Source organism: Chiloscyllium plagiosum, unplaced genomic scaffold, assembly GCF_037043375.1.
Source record: "Chiloscyllium plagiosum isolate Xiang-an unplaced genomic scaffold, Cpla_swu_hap1 HiC_scaffold_14, whole genome shotgun sequence".
NCBI classification, from domain to species: domain Eukaryota; kingdom Metazoa; phylum Chordata; class Chondrichthyes; order Orectolobiformes; family Hemiscylliidae; genus Chiloscyllium; species Chiloscyllium plagiosum.
In genome coordinates, this window is record NW_028270152.1 from 41,465,206 (window position 1) to 41,488,426 (window position 23,221).

The 23,221-nt window shown below is 40.9% G+C and overlaps 1 protein-coding gene across 6 annotated transcripts in view; it reads right to left on the bottom strand.

The window, feature by feature from the left end:
- The window catches only part of cfap20dc (CFAP20 domain containing), a 400,185-nt gene extending 386,202 nt beyond the window's left edge, over window positions 1-13,983 (bottom strand). For 2 of the 6 annotated variants that reach the window (XM_087994376.1, XM_087994375.1), the window contains exons 1-2: window positions 13,142-13,983; window positions 12,752-12,838 (exon numbers count right to left, since the gene is read on the bottom strand). In XM_087994376.1, coding sequence (XP_087850502.1) covers window positions 12,752-12,785 — 34 coding nt within the window. In that variant the 5' untranslated portion in view covers window positions 12,786-12,838; window positions 13,142-13,983. Of the gene's footprint in view, window positions 1-12,751; window positions 12,841-13,141 lie in introns of those variants that run through there. The other 4 variants (XM_087994372.1, XM_087994369.1, XM_087994374.1 and 1 more) reach the window with 4 other exon arrangements.
- Between the last annotated feature and the right edge of the window lie 9,238 nt (window positions 13,984-23,221).

The window sequence follows — 23,221 nt, forward strand, 5'->3', positions numbered from 1 at the left end:
CAGCCCAGCAACATCCTTGTAAAGCCTTTCTGCACACTTTCATGTCTAACAACATCTTTCCTATAAACAGGGAAACCAGAATGGAACACAGTATTCCAAAAGTGGCCTGTACAACGTCCTGTACAGCTACAATATGATAACACATTGTTTTTCATGGACCAAACTCTGAATTCCAGATATATTTGCAATTTTACAGTCAGTCAGCTGTAAATGTTAGTTGCTTGGTTTTTAATTTTTTTTTGTTGAACTTCAGAACCATTCACTGACTTCCCACATGGTCTCTCCCAAAACTCAGCCTCCTGTTTCTCTCTTCCCTCTGGCTTAAAGTATTGTTGTTTTTGATTGCTTTTAAGATGAAATTTACTGTCCCTATGCTAAATATTTCTACATTAAATCTTTTACTTAGAAGGTAGCATCTATTCAAATTCCATTAACAAGACTGAAACTTAATCACTTCAACTCAGTACGCTTGTCTGAATTAAAGGTTTTACAAAATATATTCTCTTCTCCTTTCACCTCACCATTTGCCTCTGTCCTTCCTCCCTTGATCCTTGGATATATGAATTCATTTGAGTTGTCCCAGTCATTATTATTTTGGTTTGCTTATTTAGGTTGTGAAGTTGATGTTGTTTATTTTCTCGAAGTAAAGTTGGTGACCTTTAGAAGTTCTGTTTTCCCCATATGTCATTCAGTCCCCTTGCTGATAGTGGAAAGGAGTCCCCATACTACCTGTAGCGCTTTATTTCAAAGAACTCAGCCAAATTTCTTAACGCTACGGGAAGATTGCATTTCTTAAATTTCTCACTACTCAATTACTTAAAGAGTCTTCATTACTATAGGATCACATTTTTCCTTTAATTCTTGATAAACTACAAACTTCAAACTGTCTGTCAACTTATCAGACTGTCTGTTACAAAAATCTGTAATTCTGGGTTTGTACAAAATTCCTTTTATATTAATTTATAAGATTCCTTGTTTCACCTAGACTTTGTTACCTTGGATTTATCTTATTCTTAAAGATGATATTGTCCTAACTTATGATCTTACCCTAGTGCTGAACTAAACAAGCTAATTCTGTTGCTACTGCTAAAACTTTTCTCCATCATTTTTATGCCAACTCTATGGGTACTTCTTCACTGCCTAAATTTCATCCTAAATTTCAGCATCTGATGTACAAGAAAATGTAGGTCTTGTTGCACCTTCTCCTTTTCCAACCTATCACAATTCTGATTATAATTTGCCTTCTTGTTTTGTTACCAAAGTGGGTAACCTCACTTCATCTGCATTCTTCCACACAGTTCACTCTCCCAACCAATTATCTCCAAGTTCTTATGTTTCAGCTACTAAATTAAATGATGTAATGTTTCTAGTTCTCCTATTGGGGCAGCATGGTGGTACAGTGGTTAGCACTGCTGCCTCACAGCACCAGGATACCAGGTTTGATTCCAGCCTCTGGTGACTGTCTGTGTGGAGTTTGCACATTCTCCCCGTGTCTGCGTGGGTTTCCTCCGGGTGCTCCGGTTTCCTCCCACAGTCCAAAGGATGTGCAGGTTAGGTGATTTGGTCATGCTAAATTGCCCATAGTCAGGGGTGAATATGGGGAAAGCGTCTGGGTGGGTTACTCTTCGGAGGGTCGGTGTGGACTTGTTGGGCTGAAGGGCCTGTTTCCTTATTGTAGGGAATCTAATCTAATCTAAAAAAAAGTGCCATTTAATCCCCATCTCCACATTTTCACAGGATATAAAGACAATGCAAGTGTTTTGCTACCTTCTAGTTTGGTAGTCCACAAATGTTGACAGTTATTTCTTTCTAAATCACTAATGCAAAATTATGAAAAGAAGTGGTCCCCAGTTCACAACTTTCTATTTTTTATCAATCTAAATGGCTCCCTTTTAGCAACTTGCACTGTTTAATCTAAAACAAATTTACTGCCCTTTCTGTTAATTGTCCAATGATTCCATTTGCCTTAATCTCTGTCATAAAACTACCACGTAACACCTTATTGAAGGTCTTTATAAAATCAAAAAATACAAGATCAACTACATTAGCATTGAGATCACTGACAGAATAGATAAAGTTTTTATCATGTTAGTTAAGCATCACTGCCTTTCTGGATTTTTAAAAACAATTAGGTCTAGTAATTCCAAAAACTCTACTGACAGCTTATTTAGTGTTGATTCCAATAACTTTTTCATCACTAATGTTTAATCTCCCTTCATTGTATACAGAATGACACCAGCTGTCCCCAGCTTTCAGGGAACTTTTAGATATCCTTATCACTGTTCTTGGGTATGTACATGCCATCCATACCTGGAATTTTATTCTCTTTCTGTGGGATAATGCTCCCCGAGATCGAGTCATAGAGATGTAAAGCGTGGAAACAGACCCTTCGGTTCAACCCATCCATGCCGACCAGATATCCCAACCCAATATAGTCCCACTTGCCAGCACCCTGCCTATGTCCCTCCAAACCCTTCCTATTCATATACCCATCCAAATGCCTTTTAAATATTGCAATTGTACCAGCCTCCACCACTTCCTCTGGCAGCTCATTCCATACACGTACCACTCTCTGCGTGAAAAGGTTGCCCCTTAGGTCTCTTTTATATTTTTCCCATCTCACCCTAAACCTATGCCCTCTAGTTCTGGACTCCCCGACCCCAGGGAAAAGACTTTGCCTATTTACCCTATCCATGCCCCTCATAATTTTGTATACCTCCATAAGATCTCCCCTCAGCCTCTGATGCTCCAGGGAAAACAGTCCCAGCCTGTTCAGCCTCTCCCTGTAGCTCAGATCCTCCAACCCTGGCAACATCCTTGTAAATCTTTTCTGAACCCTTTCAAGTTTCACAACATCTTTCTGATAGGAGACCAGAATTGCACACAATATCCAACAGTGGCCTAACATGACTTCCCAACTCCTGTACTCAATACTCGGACCAATAAAGGCAAGCATACCAAATGCCTTCTTCACTATCCTATCTACCTGAGACTTCATTTTCAAGGAGCAATGAACCTGCACTCCAAGGTCTCTTTGAGAGAAAGTGAGGGTTGCAGATGCTGGAGGTCAGATGAAGAAGGGCTTCTGCCCGAAACGTGGATTCTCCTGTTCCTTGGATGCTGCCTGACCTGCTGCGCTTTTCCAGCAACACATTTTCAGCTCCAAAGTCTCTTTGTCCAGCAACATTCCCTGGGACCTTACCATTAAGTATATAAGTCCTGCTAAGATTTTCTTTCCCAAAATGCAGCACCTCACATTTATCAGAATTAAACTCCATCTGTCACTTCTCAGCCCATTGGCCCATCTGGTCAAGATCCTGTTGTAATCTGAGGTAACCCTCTTCGCTGTCCTCCAATTTTGGTTTCATCTGCAAACCTACTAACTGTACCTCTTACGCTAGCATCCAAATCATTTTTGTAAATGACAAAAATTAGAGGACCCTGCACCGATCCTTGTGGCACTCTACTGGTCACAGGCCTCCAGTCTGAAAAAACAACTTCCACCACCACTCCCTGTCTTCTACCTTTGAGTCAGTTCTGTATCCAAATGGCTAGTTCTCCCTGTAGTCCGTGAGATCTAACCTTGGTAATCATTCTCCCACAGGGAACCTTGTCGAACACCGTACTGAAGTCCATGTAGATGTAATAGGAGAAAGTGAGGACTGCAGATGCTGGAGTACCAGAGTTGAAAAATGTGGTGCTGGAAAAACACAGCAGGCCAGGCAGCATCCGAGGAGCAGGAGAATCGACGTTTCGGGCATAAGTTTTGGGCATTCCTGGAGAAGGGCTTATGCCCAAAACGTCGATTCTCCTGCTCCTCGGATGCTGCCTGGCCTGCTGTGTTTTTCTAACACCACATTTTTCAACCCATATAGATGTAAGTAAGGAAAACTTTGCAGGATCATAGGCTGGTTTCAACATTATCATTCCAAGTCTCTAGGTTAACATCAGGTGGTTCCTATCCAATTTTATTTGTTTTCTTGGTTTTAATCTCAAGACCACAGTGATGGTGGAGTAAGTAGCATTTGGGTCTGAGCTCAGGGCTCGTCCAGTGTGACCCCTTTACTTTTTGCTTCTTTTCTCGTCTTTTGTTTCTTTTCAGTTCTTGCTTCTATTTAGATTCTGGGGAATGTTCAATCATGGCAGCATTGACAGCGATGGCATTGACAGGGAGTGCAGATGGCACTAAGTGGAAAGGCAACATCATCAGGGTCCAAAGCATGGTTGCAGCCGGTCAAGCCCAGAGCGGGACCCTGGTGAACAGTGGCAAAATGGCTGGTGAGCTTGGAGTGGGACCTTGGCAGATGTCAGCGAGGGGTCTGGTGAGCACAGAGTGGGATCCTGACAGATAGCAGTAAAGTTGGTTGGCAAGCCCAGAATGGGACCCTGGTGGAAGGTGGCAAGGCTGCCTGAGAGCCCAGAGTGGGAACCTGGCAACCGACGGTAAAGTTGACTGGCAAGCCCAGAATGGGACAATGGCGGATGGCAGCCTGTGAGCCTGGAGTGGGACCCTGGCGGGGGCAGGGGGCAAGAACGGGACCCAGCATTGGAGAGGTTGGCCAGTGGGAAAAATTGGTGCCGGAGGAATGGCAACTTTGGCTTTGCTTGGGTCCGGTGCTGGCAGCAAAGTGGGGGTAGAAGGGTTATGGACTCTTAAGTTTTTTTAAAATTAGATTAGATTACATACAGTGTGGAAACAGGCCCTTCAGCCCAACCAGTCCGCACTGACCATCTGAAGAGTAACCCACCCAGACCCATTTCCCTCTGACTAGCACACCTAACACTATGGGCAATTTAGCATGGCTAATTCACCTGACATGCACATCTTTGACTGTGGGAGGAAACCGGAGCACCTGGAGGAAACCAATGCAGACACAGGGAGAATGTGCAAACTCCACACAGACAGTCACCCAAGGCTGAAATCGAACCGAGGACCCTAGTGCTGTGAGGCAGCAGTGCTAACCACTGAGCCACTGTGCTGCCCAATTCTTAAACTATTAAAAATGGTGCTGGATCATGTCAACTTCTGAAGCCTTTGACTGTATTTTTTCACTGCAAAATGCACATAACAATAAAGTTATTCATCTTTTCTTAGGCTTCGTAGCAGTTTGGTGCAACTTTGTGTCTTACTAGGGCATTTCAAAGTGCTTTTAATAGTCAACCATGCTGCTGCTTGGGGACATGTTGTGGGCAAACCAGGTGAAGATGGTAATTTCATTCCTTAAATAAAAAAGCCATTTTTCCTGGTGATTATTATTGTAAATGAATGTTTATTTTCATTTTTACCATCGAGAGCTTTAAACTCCAGTTCATGAGTTGAATTCAATCCATATGTCATAGTTGGATTCAAACACATTTCTTCTGAGCATTAAACTCTACATTACATATCCAGTGACATTGTCACTGCACCACCATCTCCAGCAAACATGGTTCAAAGTGATCCTGGAGATAAACTCAAAAGAATGCATATATATTATTGTTTGAAAATGGCTTGTTGTCAGCAGAATTCAGAACAAGTGACATGATCCCCTTCATTCCTCCACTTGCTTGAAATTACAGACAGTCCAAAACATAACAGTTTTAACGAAACCTCACATTTGGAACCTTTTAGTAAATAATGGCAACATGCCCTACTGTTATCCATCAGAAAAGGAAAACTGTGCACACTAGAATTATAAATACAAACAGACTTGGATTTTGTTCAATTATTTTTTTTACTGGAATCAAAGTTGTACCTGGAATGAGGACAAGAAGTTTGGTCCAGAAGAGAGGTTTGAATACAATTAATGAGCATAACTATGCATCTAAGTATGATAATTCAAATAAGACAGGATACCACATTTGCAAAAATACATTTTGCTTTATCAATATGATTTATGTTGATGTATTCCATTCTTTAAAATCAGCATGTTTCAATTATTTTACTATTTCGTAATCTTTATCATTTTAAAATATCATTCTGAACATAACATTATTATTGACAAAAAGGAGCATACTTGAATAAAATACTACACCAAATTTCAAAGTTTCCCAAGCATTTGATGATTGGAGGCTTCTAATCAATTGAGAATACAAATTTCCAAGTTACTGGGAAATTGTTCTGGGACACATGCACACAAAAGTTGTTTTCACTGCAACTACTGCAACATTCTGATAAGATTAAGTTTCTTGTCAAATTCAAAGAAATGTTTAAATAGTACTGCATTGTTCATGATTCTCACATTGTCAATGTTTTTTAGATGCAGAAATGCTAGCATATATGGCTTTGCAAGGAATTTACAGGGACGTGAAAGAATCCATGTGGCACTGCATTGTTTCAGCCATTAATGATGGGTCAGGCAAAAAAGTTAATTCCTGAGTTTGAATCAAATCTAATTTCTATTTAAGCTAACCTCCTTCATTGCAATCCATATATTTAACATACTGGAACAACTATGGGAAGGCAAATATCAAAACATTTCGAGAAGGCCCATTTACAACACTACCTGGAAAAGTAGTGAAGGAACAACTACAACATTAAGAAATCTGAGGATGTGAAAATAATAAAATTCAAGACAATACTAAACACATACTAAGCTATAACATAAGTAATTTATTTGCAAGATTCCTATTAGAATGTGTCAAGCTAAACTTTATTCAGTGTTCTGAGGAAGGGTCACTTGACCTGAAACGTTAACTCTGAATTAGAGTCATAGCTTGATACACACCCTTCGATCTAACTCGTCCAAGGCGATCAGATATTCTAAATGAATCTAATCCCATTTGCCAGCATTTGGCCCAGATCCTTCTAAATTTTTCCTATTCATATACCCATCCAGATGCCTTTTAAATTATACCAACCTCCACCACTTCAACTGGCAGCTCTTTTCTATAAACACATCACACTTTCTTTTTTAGATTAGATTAGATTACTAGATTAGTGTGGAAACAGGCACAACAAGTCCACACCGATCCGTTGAAGCGCAACCCATCCAGACCCATTCCCCGACATTTACCCCTTCAGGTAACACTACAGGCAATTTAGCATGGCCAATTCACCTGATCTGCACATTTCTGGACTGTGGGAGGAAACCGGAGCACCCGGAGGAAACCCACGCAGACACGGGGAGAATGTGCAAACTCCACACAGACAGTTGCCTGAGGCGGGAATTGAACCCGGGTCTCTGGCGCTGTGAGGCAGCAGTGCTAACCACTGTGCCACTGTGCCGCCCACAGTTTTCACCTTAATCTCTCCTTTTCACCTTCAAACTATGCCCTCCAGTTTTGGACTCTGCTACCCCAGGGAAAAGGCCTTGTCTACTTACCCGATCAATGCCCCTCATGATTTTCTAAATCACTATAAGGTCATCCCTCAGCCTCCGAAGCTTCAGAGAAAATAGTCCCAGCCTATTCAGCCTCGACCTACAGACCAAACCCTCGAACCCTGGCAACATCTTTGTACATTTTTTCTAAACCATTTCAAGTTTCACAATAGCAGGGACACCAGAATTGCATGTAAGTATTCCACTGGTGACATAACTAATATTCTGTACAGCTGCAACAAGACCTCCCAATGCATACTCAATGCACTGACCAATACTGGCAAGCATACCAAACACCTTCTTTGCTATCCTATCTACCTGCAACTCCACTTTCAAGGAACTGCACTCAAAGATCTCTTTGTTCAGCAACACTCCCCAAGAATTTACCATGAAGTGTATAATTCCTGCCTTGATTTGCCTTTCCAAGATGCAGCACCTCATATTTATCTAAATTAAGAGCCATCTGTCATTTCTTGGTCCATTGGCCCACCTGTTCAAGATTCCGTTATACTCTGAGGTAACTCTTTGCAATCCACGACACCTCCTATTTTGGCGTCATGTACTAACCACACCTCCTATGTTAACATCCTAATCATTTCTATAATTGACAAAAAGCAGTGGACACAGCACCGATCCTTGTTATACACAGCTGGTCACAGGTCACCAGTCAAAAAGCAATCATCCACCACCACCCTCTGTCTTCTACCTTTGAGCCAGTTCTGTATTCAAATGGTTACTTGTCCCTGTATTCCATGTGATGTAACCTTGCTAATTAATTTACCACGATGAACCTTGAAGAGAAAATGAGGTCTGCAGATGCTGGAGATCAGAGATGGAAATGTGTTGCTGGAGAAGCGCAGCAGGTCAGGCAGCATCTAGGGAACAGGAGAATCGACGTTTCGGGCATTAGCCCTTCTTCACGATGAACCTTGCCTTACTGAAGTCCATATAGATTTCTCTAAACAGATGCTGCCAGACCTGTTGAGCCTTTGCAGCAATTTCTACTTTTGTTTAAGCCTTATTCAGCTGTGTTTTAGAAAATTACGTCGTGCAAACAATCTTAGGTAAATGATTGACAGCTCCAATCAGTAATCAGTATGAATCAGAGGTTAACAAAATTAAGATGAGGTTGATGATCTGAAGAATTAAAACACCAATCCCATGCAAAAATACAGGCGAGGAGTTAGTAGTTTAGAGGAGATCTGCAAAATTAAAAAAAAATCACCCAGTAGGTGTCAGAAACATGGAATATGATGCCTGAGAAGGTGGTGGAGGCAGGTACTCTTGCAACATTTAAGAAACCTCTGGATAAGCACTTAAAATGCCATGGTAGGATCTGAACAAGTGCAGGTCAATAGGTTTAGTGTAGTTTTGTGTTTGTTGCTTACAATAGGCAGGGTAGGGATAAAGGGGTATTTTTCAGGATGGCAGCCAGTGACTTTTGGAGTTCCGCCGGTGCTGGCGTTGAGACCACAACTACTCATGTTATACATTAACATTCTGGACGAATGAACTGATGGAATTATTGTTAAGTTTTCAGATGACCCAAAGATAAGTAGGTAGGGTGGTGGGGGCAGGTAGTGCTGAGGAAGCAAGGAGACTGCAGAAGGATTTAGACATGCAAGGCAAGTGGGCAAAGAAGTGGCAGATGGAATTCAATGTGGGAAAGAGAGAGGTTATACATTTTGAGGGGACAAACAGAGGCATAAACTAAAGACTTCAGAAATCTGAAGCACAAAGGCACTTGGACTCCCAGTTCAGGATTTTCTTAAAGTTAACATTCAGGCTTAATTGGTGGTTTGGAAGGTAAGTGCAATGTTGCCACTTATTTCAAGAAGGCTGGAATACAAGAGAGGTATTGCTGAGGCTGTTTAAGGCTCTGATCAGATCACATTTGGAATATTCCCGTACCTCCGGAAAGATGTGCTGGTGTCAGAGGGGGTCCAAAGGAAATAAATCTAGGAATAATCAGCTTCATGAGGAGTGGTTGAAGACTCGAGTCTGTATTCCATGGAGTTCCGAAGGATGAAGGGGGATATGTTTGAAACTTACACAATACTGGAGGGGCCTGGAAAGTGTAGACACAGAGAATATGTTTCGTCCAGTAAAAAAGACTTGAACCTGAAGGCACAGCCTCAGAGCGAAGGGATGGCCCTTTAAAACTGAGATGAGGTGGAGTTTCTTCAGCTACAGGGTGGTGACTCTGTGGAACCTCATTGCCACAGAAAATTGTGGAGGTCAGGTCATTGAGTGTATTTAGACAGAGATAAATGGGTTCCTGATTAGTAAGGGGATCAAAGGTTACAGGAAAAATGCAGGAGAATAGTGTTGAGAAACATATCAGCCATGATCAAATTGCAAAGAAGACTCTGTGATCTAAGTGGCCTAATTCTGCTCTTGAATCATATGGTTTTATAGGCCAAAGGACTAGTTTCTAAACTGTTTGACTCAGACTGAATTAAACCACAGATGAGATGGAACAGGTTGCCTCCTTTATAAATTTTAATATATTAACATGCATTTTTAAAATTTATTCATGGGGTGTGGATGTTGCTATCTAAGCCATGTTGAGTGGCATAGTGGCTCAGTGGTTAGCACTGTTACCTCACAGCACCATGGACTCGAGCCTCGGATGACTGTCTGTGTGGAGTCTGCACATTCTCCTACTGTCTGCATGGGTTTCCTCCGGGTGCTCTGGTTTCCTCCCAGTCCAAAGATGTGCAGGTTAGGTGAATTGGCCATGCTAATTTGCCCATAGTGTTAGGTGCGTTAGTCAGAGGGGAATGGGACTGGGTGGGCTACTCTTCGGAGGGTCGGTGTGGACTTGTTGGGCCAAAGGGCCTGTTGCCACACTGTAGGGAATCTATTCTATTTTAACATTTATTGCGCATATTTAATTGGGTTGATGGTGAGTCATATTCTTGAACTGTAAGTATCCACAATGCTGTGCGTAAGGAGCTCCAGAATTCAGGTCTAGCAATGATGAATGAGCAGCAATATAGTTCAATGTCAAGATAATATGTGGTTGGAAGGGAAATTGCTGGTGTGATTGCATTTCCATGTATCTGCTGGCCATTTTTCTAGGTGGTTGTGGATGTAGGTTTGGAAGGCACAGCTGAAGGAACCTTCGTGAACTGCTGTGGTTTGATGGTGGAGGGAGTGAATTGTCTAAGTTGGTGTATAAGTTGCCAATCAAGCGTGCTTCTTTGTCCTGGATGCTGTCAATCTTGTTCAACATTTTTGGAGCTGTGCTCATTCAAGGAAATGGAGAATATTCCACCACACTTCTGATTTGTGCCTTATAGATAGTGGACAGGCTTTGGAGAGACAGGAAGTGAGTTACTCCTGGCAGAATTCCTTGCCTTTGACCTCTTGTCGCCAGAGTATTTATATTTTTAGTTGGTCACCCACAATAATTTTTCAGAATCGACAAGTTTTCATTCCCATCTCCCTTCCCACATTTTGCTCCTGTAGCGTTAGTTTCAGGGTCCTATTACTCAACAAATATGTTTATCAACTTGCGCGCTCAATACTTTTGGAAATTGCATGGCATTGCTATTTGAAATAAGGTCAAGGTAGGCTTCAGCAGAAATAGGTGAAGGGTTGCAATACAATTTAAATCGAATAAATCAAGAGCTTGGGGTTCACTTTTTTTAAAGCAATAAGCTGATAAAGCTTTCAAAACATACACTAGTATAAAGTATGAAACCAAAACAAAATTACAAAGACCCTTTAGAATTCACTGAATAAGCCACAAATTGAGTATGGTGTCCAATCTGAGTACTTTGGGAAGGATGCCAAGGCAATGGAGAGGAACAGTAGTCAGGCATATCACCAGGGAGAGGGTACTTTAGTTAAGTGGACAGACTACAGAGCCTGCAATTGTTGTCTTCATAAGGTGAAGTCTGAAGAAGATTTGATAGAAGCTTTCAAAATTATTAAGGGCATTGATCATATTAATGAAAGAGAAACTCAACTTGCGGGGGGGGGGGGGGGGGAGAGGGAGGATGCTAATAACTGGTTACAGATTTAAGATAAATTGTAAAAGAATCGGAAGGAGATTTTTAAAAATCTAAAACATGACATTATGACCTGGAATACACTGTATGGAAATGTGATGCAAGGAGATTGAGCATTAACTTACAAAAGGAAATTGTGTATATATAATATATATATGTTTGGATAGGAAATGATTGTAGCATTATACAGAAGAAATACATTCATAGAGATGTACAGCACGGAAACAGACCCTTCAGTCCAACTCGTCCATGCCGACCAGATATCCCACCCCAATCTAGTCCCACCAGCCAGCACCCAGCCCATATCCCTCCAAACCCTTCCTATTCATATACCCATCCAGATTCCTTTTAAATGTTGCAATTGTACGAGCCTCCACCACTTCCTCTGGTAGCTCATTCCATACACGTACCACCCTCTACGTGAAAAAGCTGCCCCTTAGATCTCTTTTATATCTTTCCCCTCTCACCCTAAACCTATGCCCTCCAGTTCTGGACTCACCCACTCAAGAGAAAAGACTTTGTCTATAATAGGATGGGGATCTAACTGGACAAGTCCTTCAAAGAGTCAGCTCATACAAGTGCTTATATGATTTTGTGTGCCAAAATGCTCTATTTCTGGAATTTGTACCTCTAAATCAGAAAATTGTCGGCTTAAGTTCCATTCCAGGACTTAAGCTTAATAATCAATACTGGTATTCCAGTTAGTCATGAGGGAGTTAAACTGTTGAAGGTGCTATCTTTGAGACATTAATACAAAATCCGACCTGTTCACTCAAGCGACTGTAAAAGATTCCATGGTACTATTGTAATGAACAGTACAAGCGTTACCCAAAACTTCTTTTCCAATCACCAGCGAGAGAAAAAAAATATCGTTCCGTTTTGCGTGGGGGAGTGTTGTATGCGAACTGATTGCTCAAGTCTCCCACTGCATAACCATAACTACATTTCAAATGTAACTTTAGAACACCCTGTGATCACCAAAGGCATTACATTATAAACACTGTCGGTATTTTATGGTTTTAATTTTGATCAGCCAAACCCTGTCGATGAACAATTATGAACATTGAAAAAAATAACTTTGTTTACCAACGATGGTTCCTGACGACAATATTTCAGTAATTCATTTCAGATTTCCAGCATCAGCCGTATTTTACTTTTGTGTTCTATATTTCGTGGGGGGGGGGTTTCAGTTCCTATTCTATCTTCCACCAATAACTCTTCTAATGATACTCGGGAGAACGCACCTGCTACTGGATTATTTTTCACTTACAAAGTTTTCGGAACTTCATTTAAAACGCGTTAGGATCCTATTGTAAATAAGTGCAAGAATCCACATTGCGAGGGATTAAAAAAGGTTTAAAAACATATTTCGAAAACCGTTCCAAAACTTTAATCAATAAATTTCAACTGTATTGATTACCAGTAACTTACTTTTTGGACCGCTGGACTGCCACAAAGCTTCCATTTTGCAACTGGATCTTTACCTTGTGAGCTGAAGATTTCTACAAATGGTCCTCCCTTTTTTAAAAAAAAGCCATATGTTTGTTTTCTGCCTTGAAAAAGTAAGTAGTTGACAAACACAAAGTTACAGCAGTGAAGGAAAGGGACAATGCAGTGAGTGACTGCTCATGAAAACATCCAACACTAACTGCAGAGAAAAGTTCTATTCTGCAAATATAAACCATTTCAACGTATTAAAGATCACGATCGGTTAGCTGCCATTATCTTCACATAACTGATAAATGTGGTTGAAACTTTCTTCACAAGATACTTTGTGTATTATTGTCGAAATTTCCAAAGGCCACAGTATTGGAACATTACCTGATACTCGTTCTTGAACATGCTGCAGAGACGTTCAGAAAGCTTTGGAAGAATCTAACGGAGGAAATGCAGAGAAAACATTCTTTTCCATTTCTGAACAACAACTCACAGCTTCAGCCTCCATTTTGCACCTGTTGCCCCTTTGGACCAATCAAAGCACGGAGAACGCCGCCCTCAGAGAGGGCTCGTGAGGAAGCTCGGCGGTTGTCATGGTGACACGGACGCTGCAGGTTGACCGTTTGTCGGCAATGAGCATGCGCCCAGGTCGAAACGAAAGGGTGTTTCTGTTGATTTCTGCTTTTGTTCCATGTTGACGGATGAGTTGCGGCAGTCAGCATCTTTATGTGATTTTAAAGTGGCATTTTGAAGATTTACCACCATATTGTGCTAGCTTAGGAATGAACTCAGTTGGTAGCAGTCCGACGTTCAGGTCCAGTCCAGGATTTGATCTCAAGACAAAAGGAGATGGTAAATGCTGATAGATTGTTGATAACATGTCCTCCAAACCCAACTTTACTGAAGAAAAGCAACTATGCAAATAAGAGTATGTTGTTAAATACTTACAGTGGTGAGGGGAGATCAGCTTCGTGCCCTGGTGAAGCCTATGAGATCTTGTGAATTGTGCTACACTGATGACACTTTCAAGTTTGTCTGTAATTATATCTGCTTTGCAGGCATGGCGATGATCAATCTGACTAATTATATGCTCAAGTTTGCTTGTGGCCAGGAATTGTATTTCACATAATCACTTCATGTGTTTCATGCAGCATTCTACACTTACAGACATATAAAACCTTGATGCCATAGTGACTGATTAATAAGCAGTACCCTTATAATCATGGCCCACAAGTCATCATAAAATGTATAAATGTATGAAATACCACGAAGACCATCAAAATGAACAGTTTGCCTAAATGACTGAGATTCAGGACAATAGCGATGCACTAGAAAAAGGACTGCAGATGCTGGAGATCAGAGTCAAGAGTGTGGTACTGGAAAAACACAGCAGATCAGGCAGCATCCGAGGAGTAGGAAAATCAACATTTCGGGCATAAGGCCTTCATCAGGAATGAAGCTTGTGGGTCTGGGCTGAGAGATAAATGGGATGGGGTGGGGTTGGGGGGAGGTAGCTGGGGAAGCAATAGGTTGATGAAGGTGAGGGAGAAGGTGATAGTTCAGAGGGGCAGTGATGGACAGGTCTGGAGGGCAGTGCTGAGTTGGAGGCTTGGGATTGGGATAATGTGGGGGGAGGGGAAACGAGGAAGCTGTTGAAATCCACAATAGCAATTCATAACAGGTTTTCTTCAGTAACAAAACAAAACCCTGCAGCACACAACTTTAACAAGTGAAAAGAAAAGATTTCTAATAGGTGCAACTTAAACCATGTCCTCTTAACACTCCCAAGAATGTACACTATCAATAAGGATTAAGAGAGAGAAAAAAGACAAATTGCTTAACACCTACAACACTAGAATAATAATGTCGACAAGGTAAACAAAATTCCAAAGATCAAAAGTACAGTTTTCTCAACATATTTTTGATTTTTGCAATTATGATACAGTGTTGTCTATAGTGTGACAATTGTCCTTCAATTCAGGGGGTGATCACCTGAACTTAGATCTTTTCTTCTGTGAATTTCCTGAAAGCTTTCTTGGTTTTCTGCCTTTGCCCCACTAAGACAAAGAAAGAGAGAGTGAGAAATGGATGTATCTAGTCTCTAGTCACCTGATATTTCATTCATTTTTCTGCTCTTGATATTTACAACTTTTTAACACACCAGCTCAACCAACAAAAGGCTGTTGTCAGCTTTAACTCATGAGATTCTTGGTGCTGTTCAGTGCTAAATTCTCTCTTTCACTGCTTCAAAAATGCAACATTTTACTGTATATCTCAATACCTGCTTTACAAATTACTTATTTTTCAGCTATAGTGTGATCATGTTGGTTCTTTAACACGGTTAGGTTGTCCTTGTTTTTTTTTCAGAGGGGTCTTAAATGCATAAGTGTTGATATGTCTGGTGTTGTATGAGTTTTTAGGCCAATTTGGTTATAACAGATACTTCTTCAGGCAAAAGGCTTTCATGTTTAAAAAAAACACTTGTACAATGAAATGGTGTGGCCAGTTCTCCCAGCTCAGCTTTTCTCTGGTTCGGTTTAGCAAGCAGTCAGTTTTTTTGAGACTGCTGGTCAAAGAAACAGCTTCATGCTGATCCTCTCTCTCGCCGACATCTCTCCTGTAAGAACCTGTGTTTTATATTACCTTTTTTACCAAGAAGGCGTTTATGGGGGTGTGGTAAGTATTTGGAACAGCATCATTAAGTTGCAATAGATTCAATTAGGTTTTTAAATAGTTATGTAATTCCAAATTTGGTTTTCTTTTGTTCATGTGTAACCAAATACTGTTTTGTTTAAGGCTGAGTGGTTGGGCCAGCTGCATCACTCCTGTAATATCCACTTTACACTTGCTTAAAACAACTAGAAAAGTAGGGTTTGGACTACCTTCCTCAAATGTTTTGAGGAGGTCTGGCCTGGTCCATAACAGATTAAGGGCTCATTTCAGATTTGTTCTATTGTTTTAACTTAGAATTAGGGCTGCTGGACTCAAAGTCAGCGAGTGATCTCTGTTAGTGTCTTTTGTTCTGAGTGTTGACTTCTATTGGTTTAAGGAGAAAGTGAGGGCTGCAGATGCTGGAGATCAGAGCTGAAAAATGTGTTGCTGGAAAAGCGCAGCAGGTCAGGCAGCATCCAAGGAACAGGAGAATCGATGTTTTGGGCATAAGCCCTTCTTTCCTGAAGCTGCCTGACCTGCTGTGCTTTTCCAGCAACACATTTTCAGTTCTATTGGTTTAAGCAGTGCTAAGGGTTTTTCAGTTGCTAAGAATTTTCTGGGGGTGGAAGAAGTGACTTTGGGGGCTTTATGAAAGGTGAACAAGGAAAAGCTGCTAGGGTTGGCAGTCAAGCTGGAGTTGGAGTTGGAGCTGCCTCCTTCTGTGAGGAAAGGAGAGATAATTACAGTGCAGTGGAGGGCAAAAAACCTGCACCAGAATAAACAACCTGGTCGGAGATTGGTTAAGGAGGAATGCCAGATCTTCTTAAACCATATACATGTGAAAGTAAAGTTTACTTGCATAGGCCAGAAACAGCAGGTAAAGAGGTTACAATGTTAAGAAATACAGGACCCCTCAATTTTTGATGTTTAAAGATGAGGAGATATGTATCTCTGAAAGACTATTGCCAGAAAAACATGCTAGTAACGGTGACACAAGATGTACTCAACTATGTAGAGTGAAGAGTGGAGAAGTTGTGGTAGTAATGCTGGACAAACTTTCAACTCCAGGAGTACAATTTGTCCCTGCTACTGATATTGCTGGTTCACAGTTAGGAATACTGCCTACTGTGGTTGAAAAGCTATTGAAAACTCAGGCAACTGAGATATTGCAGGATGCATATCCTGGGATTTTTCCCAACAGTGTGGTAATAAGGTCACTAGTTGAAACAGGAAAGATCAACAAGTATAGATAATAAAAATGAAGCGGAATTATCAGAGACCATGTTTGATCAAATGGTTGACACAAAACAGGGGCAGATAGATGACAAAGCAGATATCTTTAGTTCAGAGAAATTAACTAAATTACAGCAGAAAGATGAGAAATTAAACTAATTGTATCAAAAAGCATACATGGAAGAGGAATCTGAGTCTATCCCAATGTGCTACTATCTTAAAGATGATGTTTTAATGAGAAAATGGAGAGCATCACATATTCAGGCAGATGAGAAATGGGCAGAAGTTTATCAAGTCGTATTGCCAGTGGGTTATTGGAAAGGAGGTGTTGTGGATGGTGCATGAACTACGAGTACGAAGTCATTTAGGGGTGAGAAAACCTCAAGCTAAAATACAAAAACATTCTTTTTGGCGTGGACCGCACAAAGATGTAGTTGAATTTTGCCAGGCATGTCATACATGTCACGTTATGGAAAAATCACAGGCAGTAATAAAACACAGGCAGTAATAAAACACGCACCTTTAATACCTCTTTCTGCATTTGAGGAGCCTTTCACAAGAGTCTTAATTGATTGCGTAGGACCCGGACCTAAAACAAAAAGTGGGAGTAGTATTTGTTTACAATAATGGATGTGCCCACTAGATTTCCAGAGGCCATTCCATTATGCAATATCACTTCTAAAAGGATTGTGGAGGAGTTACTCAATTTTTTCACTAGGTACAGACTACCCACAGAAATACAATCAGATCAAGGGTCAAACTTTACCTCAAAATTAATCAAGGAAGTTATGGACAGCTTAGGAATAAAACAATTCAAATCTACTGCATACCATCCAGAATCACAGGGAGCACAAGAAAGGAGGCATCAGACATTAAAAACCATGTTAAGGGCTAAGAGCCAAGACTATCCAGATGGTTGGAGGAAGGAATTCTGTTTGTCATCAGAGATGCACCAAATGAATTTATAAAATTCAGTCCATTTGAATTAGTTTTTGGGCATGAAGTGAGAGGACTGCTAAAATTGATTAAGGAGAAGTTGGTAAGTTAGAATTCAGAGACCACATATTTGGAGTATGTGTCAGATGTTAGGGAACGATTAAATAGAGTGAGGGAGTTGGCTGGACAGCATTTAAAAGTATCACAGCATACAATGAAACGGGAAGCAGACAAGGAATCAAAAACTTGCAATTTTGCTATTGGACATAAGGTATTCATGTTACTTCCAGTAATAGGTGAACCTTTAAAAGCAATGTTTAACGAATCTTATCAAGTCAAAAGGAAATTGAGTGAGATGAACTACTTGATAGGGACTCCAAACAGAAAGAAATCACACAGAATGTGTCATGTGAATTTGCTCAAAACTATTTTGACAGGGAAGGACGGCAAAAGGCAACTGCATTAATTGATTACAACACAGAGTGAAGAACCAAGTTCAGATGATTCTGAATTGTACATTCCTCAAATTAAATTGGATGATGAGGAAGTTGTCAAAAATTGGGATAAATTATTGAGTTACCTGCCAGAGGAAAATCAAAATGACCTGAAAGAGTTATTACTGTCATATGAAGAGGTAAATGGAAATAGGCTGGGAAGTACTAACCTAATTATACTTGATGTAGATATACCAAATGCTGTTCCGATTAAGCAACATCTTTATAGGCATAACCCTCTAAAGTTGGCACAGGTTTAAAAGGAGATTGAACACATGCTCCAAAATGACATAATCGGAGTGAGTTACAGTGACTGGAGCTCACCCATAGTGATGGTGCCAAAACCAGTTGATATCCCGCGGTTATGTGTGGACTATTGCAAAGTCATTGCAGTTACAAAGACTGATGCATATCCAATTCCATGTTTGGAAGACTGTGTTGAAAAGGTGAGACAAGCAACTTATATTTCTAAGCTGGACTTGCTCAGAGGATACTAGCAGGTAATTCTATCTGAAACAGTGAAGACAATTATGGCTTTTGTAATGCCGAATGGACTTTTTCAATTTAAAGTCTTGCCTTTTGGTACGAAAAGTTTACCAGCAATATTTCAGAGACTAACCAATAAGATAATTTCCCGATTACCCAATTGTGTAGTTTATATTGATGACCTGGTGATTTTTAGTCAAACATGGAAGAAATATTTGCAACATTTTATCAGAATTGCTCGATTGCCTTTGGGAGGCAGGCTTGGTGATAGACATGGATAAAAGTGAATTTGTTAAAGCCCAAATCACCTTCCTGGGTTACATTATTGGTCATGGAGAAACGGTCTCACAGAAAGAAAAAAAGAACAAAGATAATTGGGGAGTTTCCCCAATTCCTCGGATGGAGTGGATTTTATCGGAAATTTGTTCCAAATTTTTTCAATGTGGCTGCTCCACTCACTGAATTACTAAAGAAAGGCAAGAAGTTTCAGTGAATAGCAGGCTGTCAGAAGGGTTTTGACAGCCTGAAAGCTGTGTTAACCACTGCCCAGTATTATTACGCACAGCCATTCGAGGTGGCTAGCGATGCGAGTGATGTGGGTGCCAGTGTTGTGCTCTTACAAGAAGAGGACAAGTAAATAGAAAGACCTATCAGGGTATTTTTCTAGGAAGTTGAACATTCAGCAGCAGAAATATTTGACAGTTGAGAAGGAGATCTTGAGCTTGGTGTTGGCATTATAACATTTCTACAAACTACAAAATGTTTATGTTACCAGTAATGTTTCTGAGACAATCTTAAACACTGATCATAACCCACTGAAGTTTGTGGAGAGATTTAAGGACAAAAATGCCAGACTGTTTAGGTGGAGCTTGTTTTCAATTTTAAAACTATGCATATGGCAGGATGAGAAAATGTGATTGCCGACGCATTGTCGAGACTTGGATGAGAAATGGAGGCATTCGATGGCTGGACTGAACAGATTGAAAAAGAATGTAGTAGTACATGTTTGCATGTTTAGAGTCAATGTCATGTATATGGGTGTTGTAGTGTACTAACACTAGTGTAAGATTAAGGGGTTTTAAAATGAAACCATCTTTGGACATTAATGGTTCTTTTTTTTAAGATGGGAGGTGTGATGATGCTGTTCCTTTAACCAGGTTAAGTTATCCTTGGTTTCTTTTTAAGCGAGGTTGTAAACACATAGATTCTGATATGCCTGGTGTTGTATGAGTTTTCTGGCCAATCTGATTATAGCTAACAAATACTGCCTCAGACAAAAGGCTTTCAAAGTTTAAAAAAAACACTTGTACAATGAAAGTGGATGGCCAGTCCTCCAAGCTCAGCTTTTCTCTGGTTTGGTTTTAGCAAGCATTCAGTTTTTTTGTCGCAGCTGGTCAAAGAATCAGCTCCATGCTGATCCTCTCTCTCCTGTAAGAACTTGTGTTTGATTTTACCTTTTTTGCCAATGGGGTGTTTATGGGGATGTTGAAAGCATTTGGAACAGCATCATTAAATTGCGATGGAGTTGATTGGGTTTATAAATAGTTATGTCATTCTAAATGTGGTTTTCGTTTGTTCATGTGTAAACAAAAACTGTTCTGTTTAAGACTGAGTGGTTGGGCCAGCTACACTACTTTGGGTGAAGATTTGTAGCTCGGGTGCTCATTGTTGTGGTTCTGTTCGCCGAGCTGGAAATTTTTGTTGCAAACGTTTCGTCCCCTGTCTAGGTGACATCCTCAGTGCTTGGGACCCTCCTGTGAAGCGCTTCTGTGGTGCTTCAGGCTCCCAAGCACTGAGGATGTCACCTAGACAGGGGACGAAGCGTTTGCAACAAAAATTTCCAGCTCGGCGAACAGAACCACAACAGCTACACCACTCCTGGAATATCTACTTTACACCTGCTTAAAACAACTAGTAAAGTTAGAGTCTGGGCTACCTTCTTGAGGAGGTTGGCCTTGTCCGTAACAATAGTTACCCAAATACTATTTCAGTTCAGAGTTCCAAAAATAAAATATATGGTCTCTTATAATCTTCACCTCTCCCCATTACCCTGAACCCCATGTTGATTCAGGGTAGTGATGACCATTGGTGACTATACATCCCAAAGTAGCGTGTGCCCTCATATCCACTATTGTCTGCCACTCTTATATGTTGAGATGTCCCCAAATCCCCTAACTTGAATGAACAGCTCCTCGACCAACTGGAATGACAGTCCCAACTGTTTTCAGCCTCTGACTGATATTTGTATCAGCTCCAGATCTGACTTGTCACTGCAGCCCAAACTGGACGCAGTGGTATATCAGGACTGACAATGACCCAAGCCCTTGACTGTAATGATGTGAAATCCCTGACCACCTTAATGACTGACTGTGTCCCAGGCCATGGGCTGAAAATTGGATGACATTCTTAACTGAATGTGGCAGGACCCTCAGACTGACAGTAGTCTCCCTTGACTGAGGAATGATCCTCTTAGGATTTGAGACATGGCTATTTAGTTGAAGACCCATTCTGTGCACTTGCCACTTAAGCTGCTGGAAAATGGTGTAGATGTAACATTAACATAGGATGGTGTTGTACAGCAAAGTTTCCACATCCTTTGCTGATCACTGCTGACAACCATGACGAATTCCTGATGAAGGGCTCCTGCCCAAAACATCGATTTTCCTACTCCTCGGATGCTGACTGACCTGCTGTGCTTTTCCAGCACCACTCTAATCTTAACCATGACAAATTGTCTGGCCTTGTGTATGTGGGTCTTAATAGATTATGTAGCATGCCTACCTAAAACCAGCAGTAGGTTTCAGTATCTTTTGACCATTATGGATGTTTTAACAAGTTTTTGTGAGGCAGTGCCATTAGAAAAGAATTATAGCAACAAAAGCAGTGGAAAAGTTAGCCCAACTTTTCACAACACAATGACTACTGAAGGCAGCAAAATAAAATGAAGACTCAAATTTTATATCACAAGTACTCAAAGAAATATTGAATAGTTTGTGAATTAAATAATTTATGTCTTCACCTTATCATCTGCAAACTCAAGGACGATTGTAAAGACAGTATCATGCATAACAGATCATGATGAGACATGCTTGTTAAGAATGTCCTTATAGTTTTGATAAAGACTACTTTTTATCATTTGCAATTGCTTCCAATGAATCCAGATATTAAGTGAGAGAATCCCTTAAATTGATGAAAGAAAAAATTATGCTTCAAAGGTCAAAGACTACACCATTGACTGAAGTGTCAGGTTTCTATGAAAAATGAACCAAAGGTTGTGAGTTGGCCAAAATGCCTTTCAAAACTGTTCAACAATAAAAATGAGAGCTGATAAAATGCCAAAGCTCGGAATTTTGTCATTAGAGACAGTAAAAACAATATTACCTGTCTCTGAGGACTATTAAAAGCTGGGATCCTTGGGTCTTACCAAATCATAAGGAAATAGTTGAAGGTTTAATAGAGGTGAATTGTGTTAAGAATTACGTTAAGGGGGAGATCCAAGATGGCGATGATCCAGTACATCTGCCCTGCTGAGCTCTGCACCAGAACCCCAAACAAAGTGGGCATTCACCCTCCCTTTCTAACCCATTGTGGTAAAAATCAGTAGTTTGGGATCCACAGAATTGCTGTATGTTAATTTAATTGATTAAGAAAAATGACTAAGAGAAAAGTACAGCGTGGATTGCACCAACCAGGGCACCCCCCTGCAGCTATGAACAGACCCACGGCTGCAGCGTTGGCCTCCGCGAATGCCCCAGGGGTCTTAACTTTGGACACAGCCTGGTCTTGGAGTATGTAAAACTCCAAGAGAAGATTGATTCAGCGATGGGGGAGACCCAGACCAGGCTGGAACTGATCCCGGCCATGCTGCCAAAGCATGAGCAAGAGATCCAGCGTCTCCAGCAGCGCATCGTGAAGGTGGAGCAGTGGACCGGGGTTTCCGAAACTGCGGCAGAATCCTCAGTGGGTCAGGTGCAGGCCCTGGAATGGTGGGTGCAGGTCTTAGGAAAGCAAATCGATGACCTCAAAAATCGAGGCTTTCAGAAGAATATTCGTTTGATCGGGTTGCTGGAATGGGAAGAAGAAGGCCAACTGGTTTTGAAGTTGGAAGTCAGGGCGGGCCGGGTGCAAGTCGAGTGGGCCCATCAGATCCTGGTGCACAGGCCCAAATCAGATCAGCGTCCCCTCCCGGTCCTAGTGCAATTCCAGCACGATAGAAATAAACAAATGGTGCTGAAAGCTTCTAGAGCACTAGGGGAGGATTCACAGTCTCTGATATACAAAGGATCAAGAATTATGTTTTTCCAAGACTTTTCTGCAGCCGTGCTCAGCAAGAGGAAGGCCTTTGATGAGGTAAAAAGGAGGACTTGGATATTTAGTACTCTGTAAGATATCTGGAAATATTATGTTTCAGCCACGGAGGGTCTGTGTTTAATTTTGACTCATCAAAAAAGGCAAAGGACTTCCTGGACACCTTAAAATAAGCAGGCTGGCTCAAATAATATGGACAATAGTGTTCACTTTGTTTTCTCTGTAATTTGCCCGGTTTACCTGGTCTTGTTTTTTTTAATATGTTGGGATCTCTTTTTTGTTTTCTTTCTCTCTCTTCTCCCTTCTTTCTCCCCTCCCATTATCTTTTGTTTTTCTATCAGTCCCTTTTCATTTC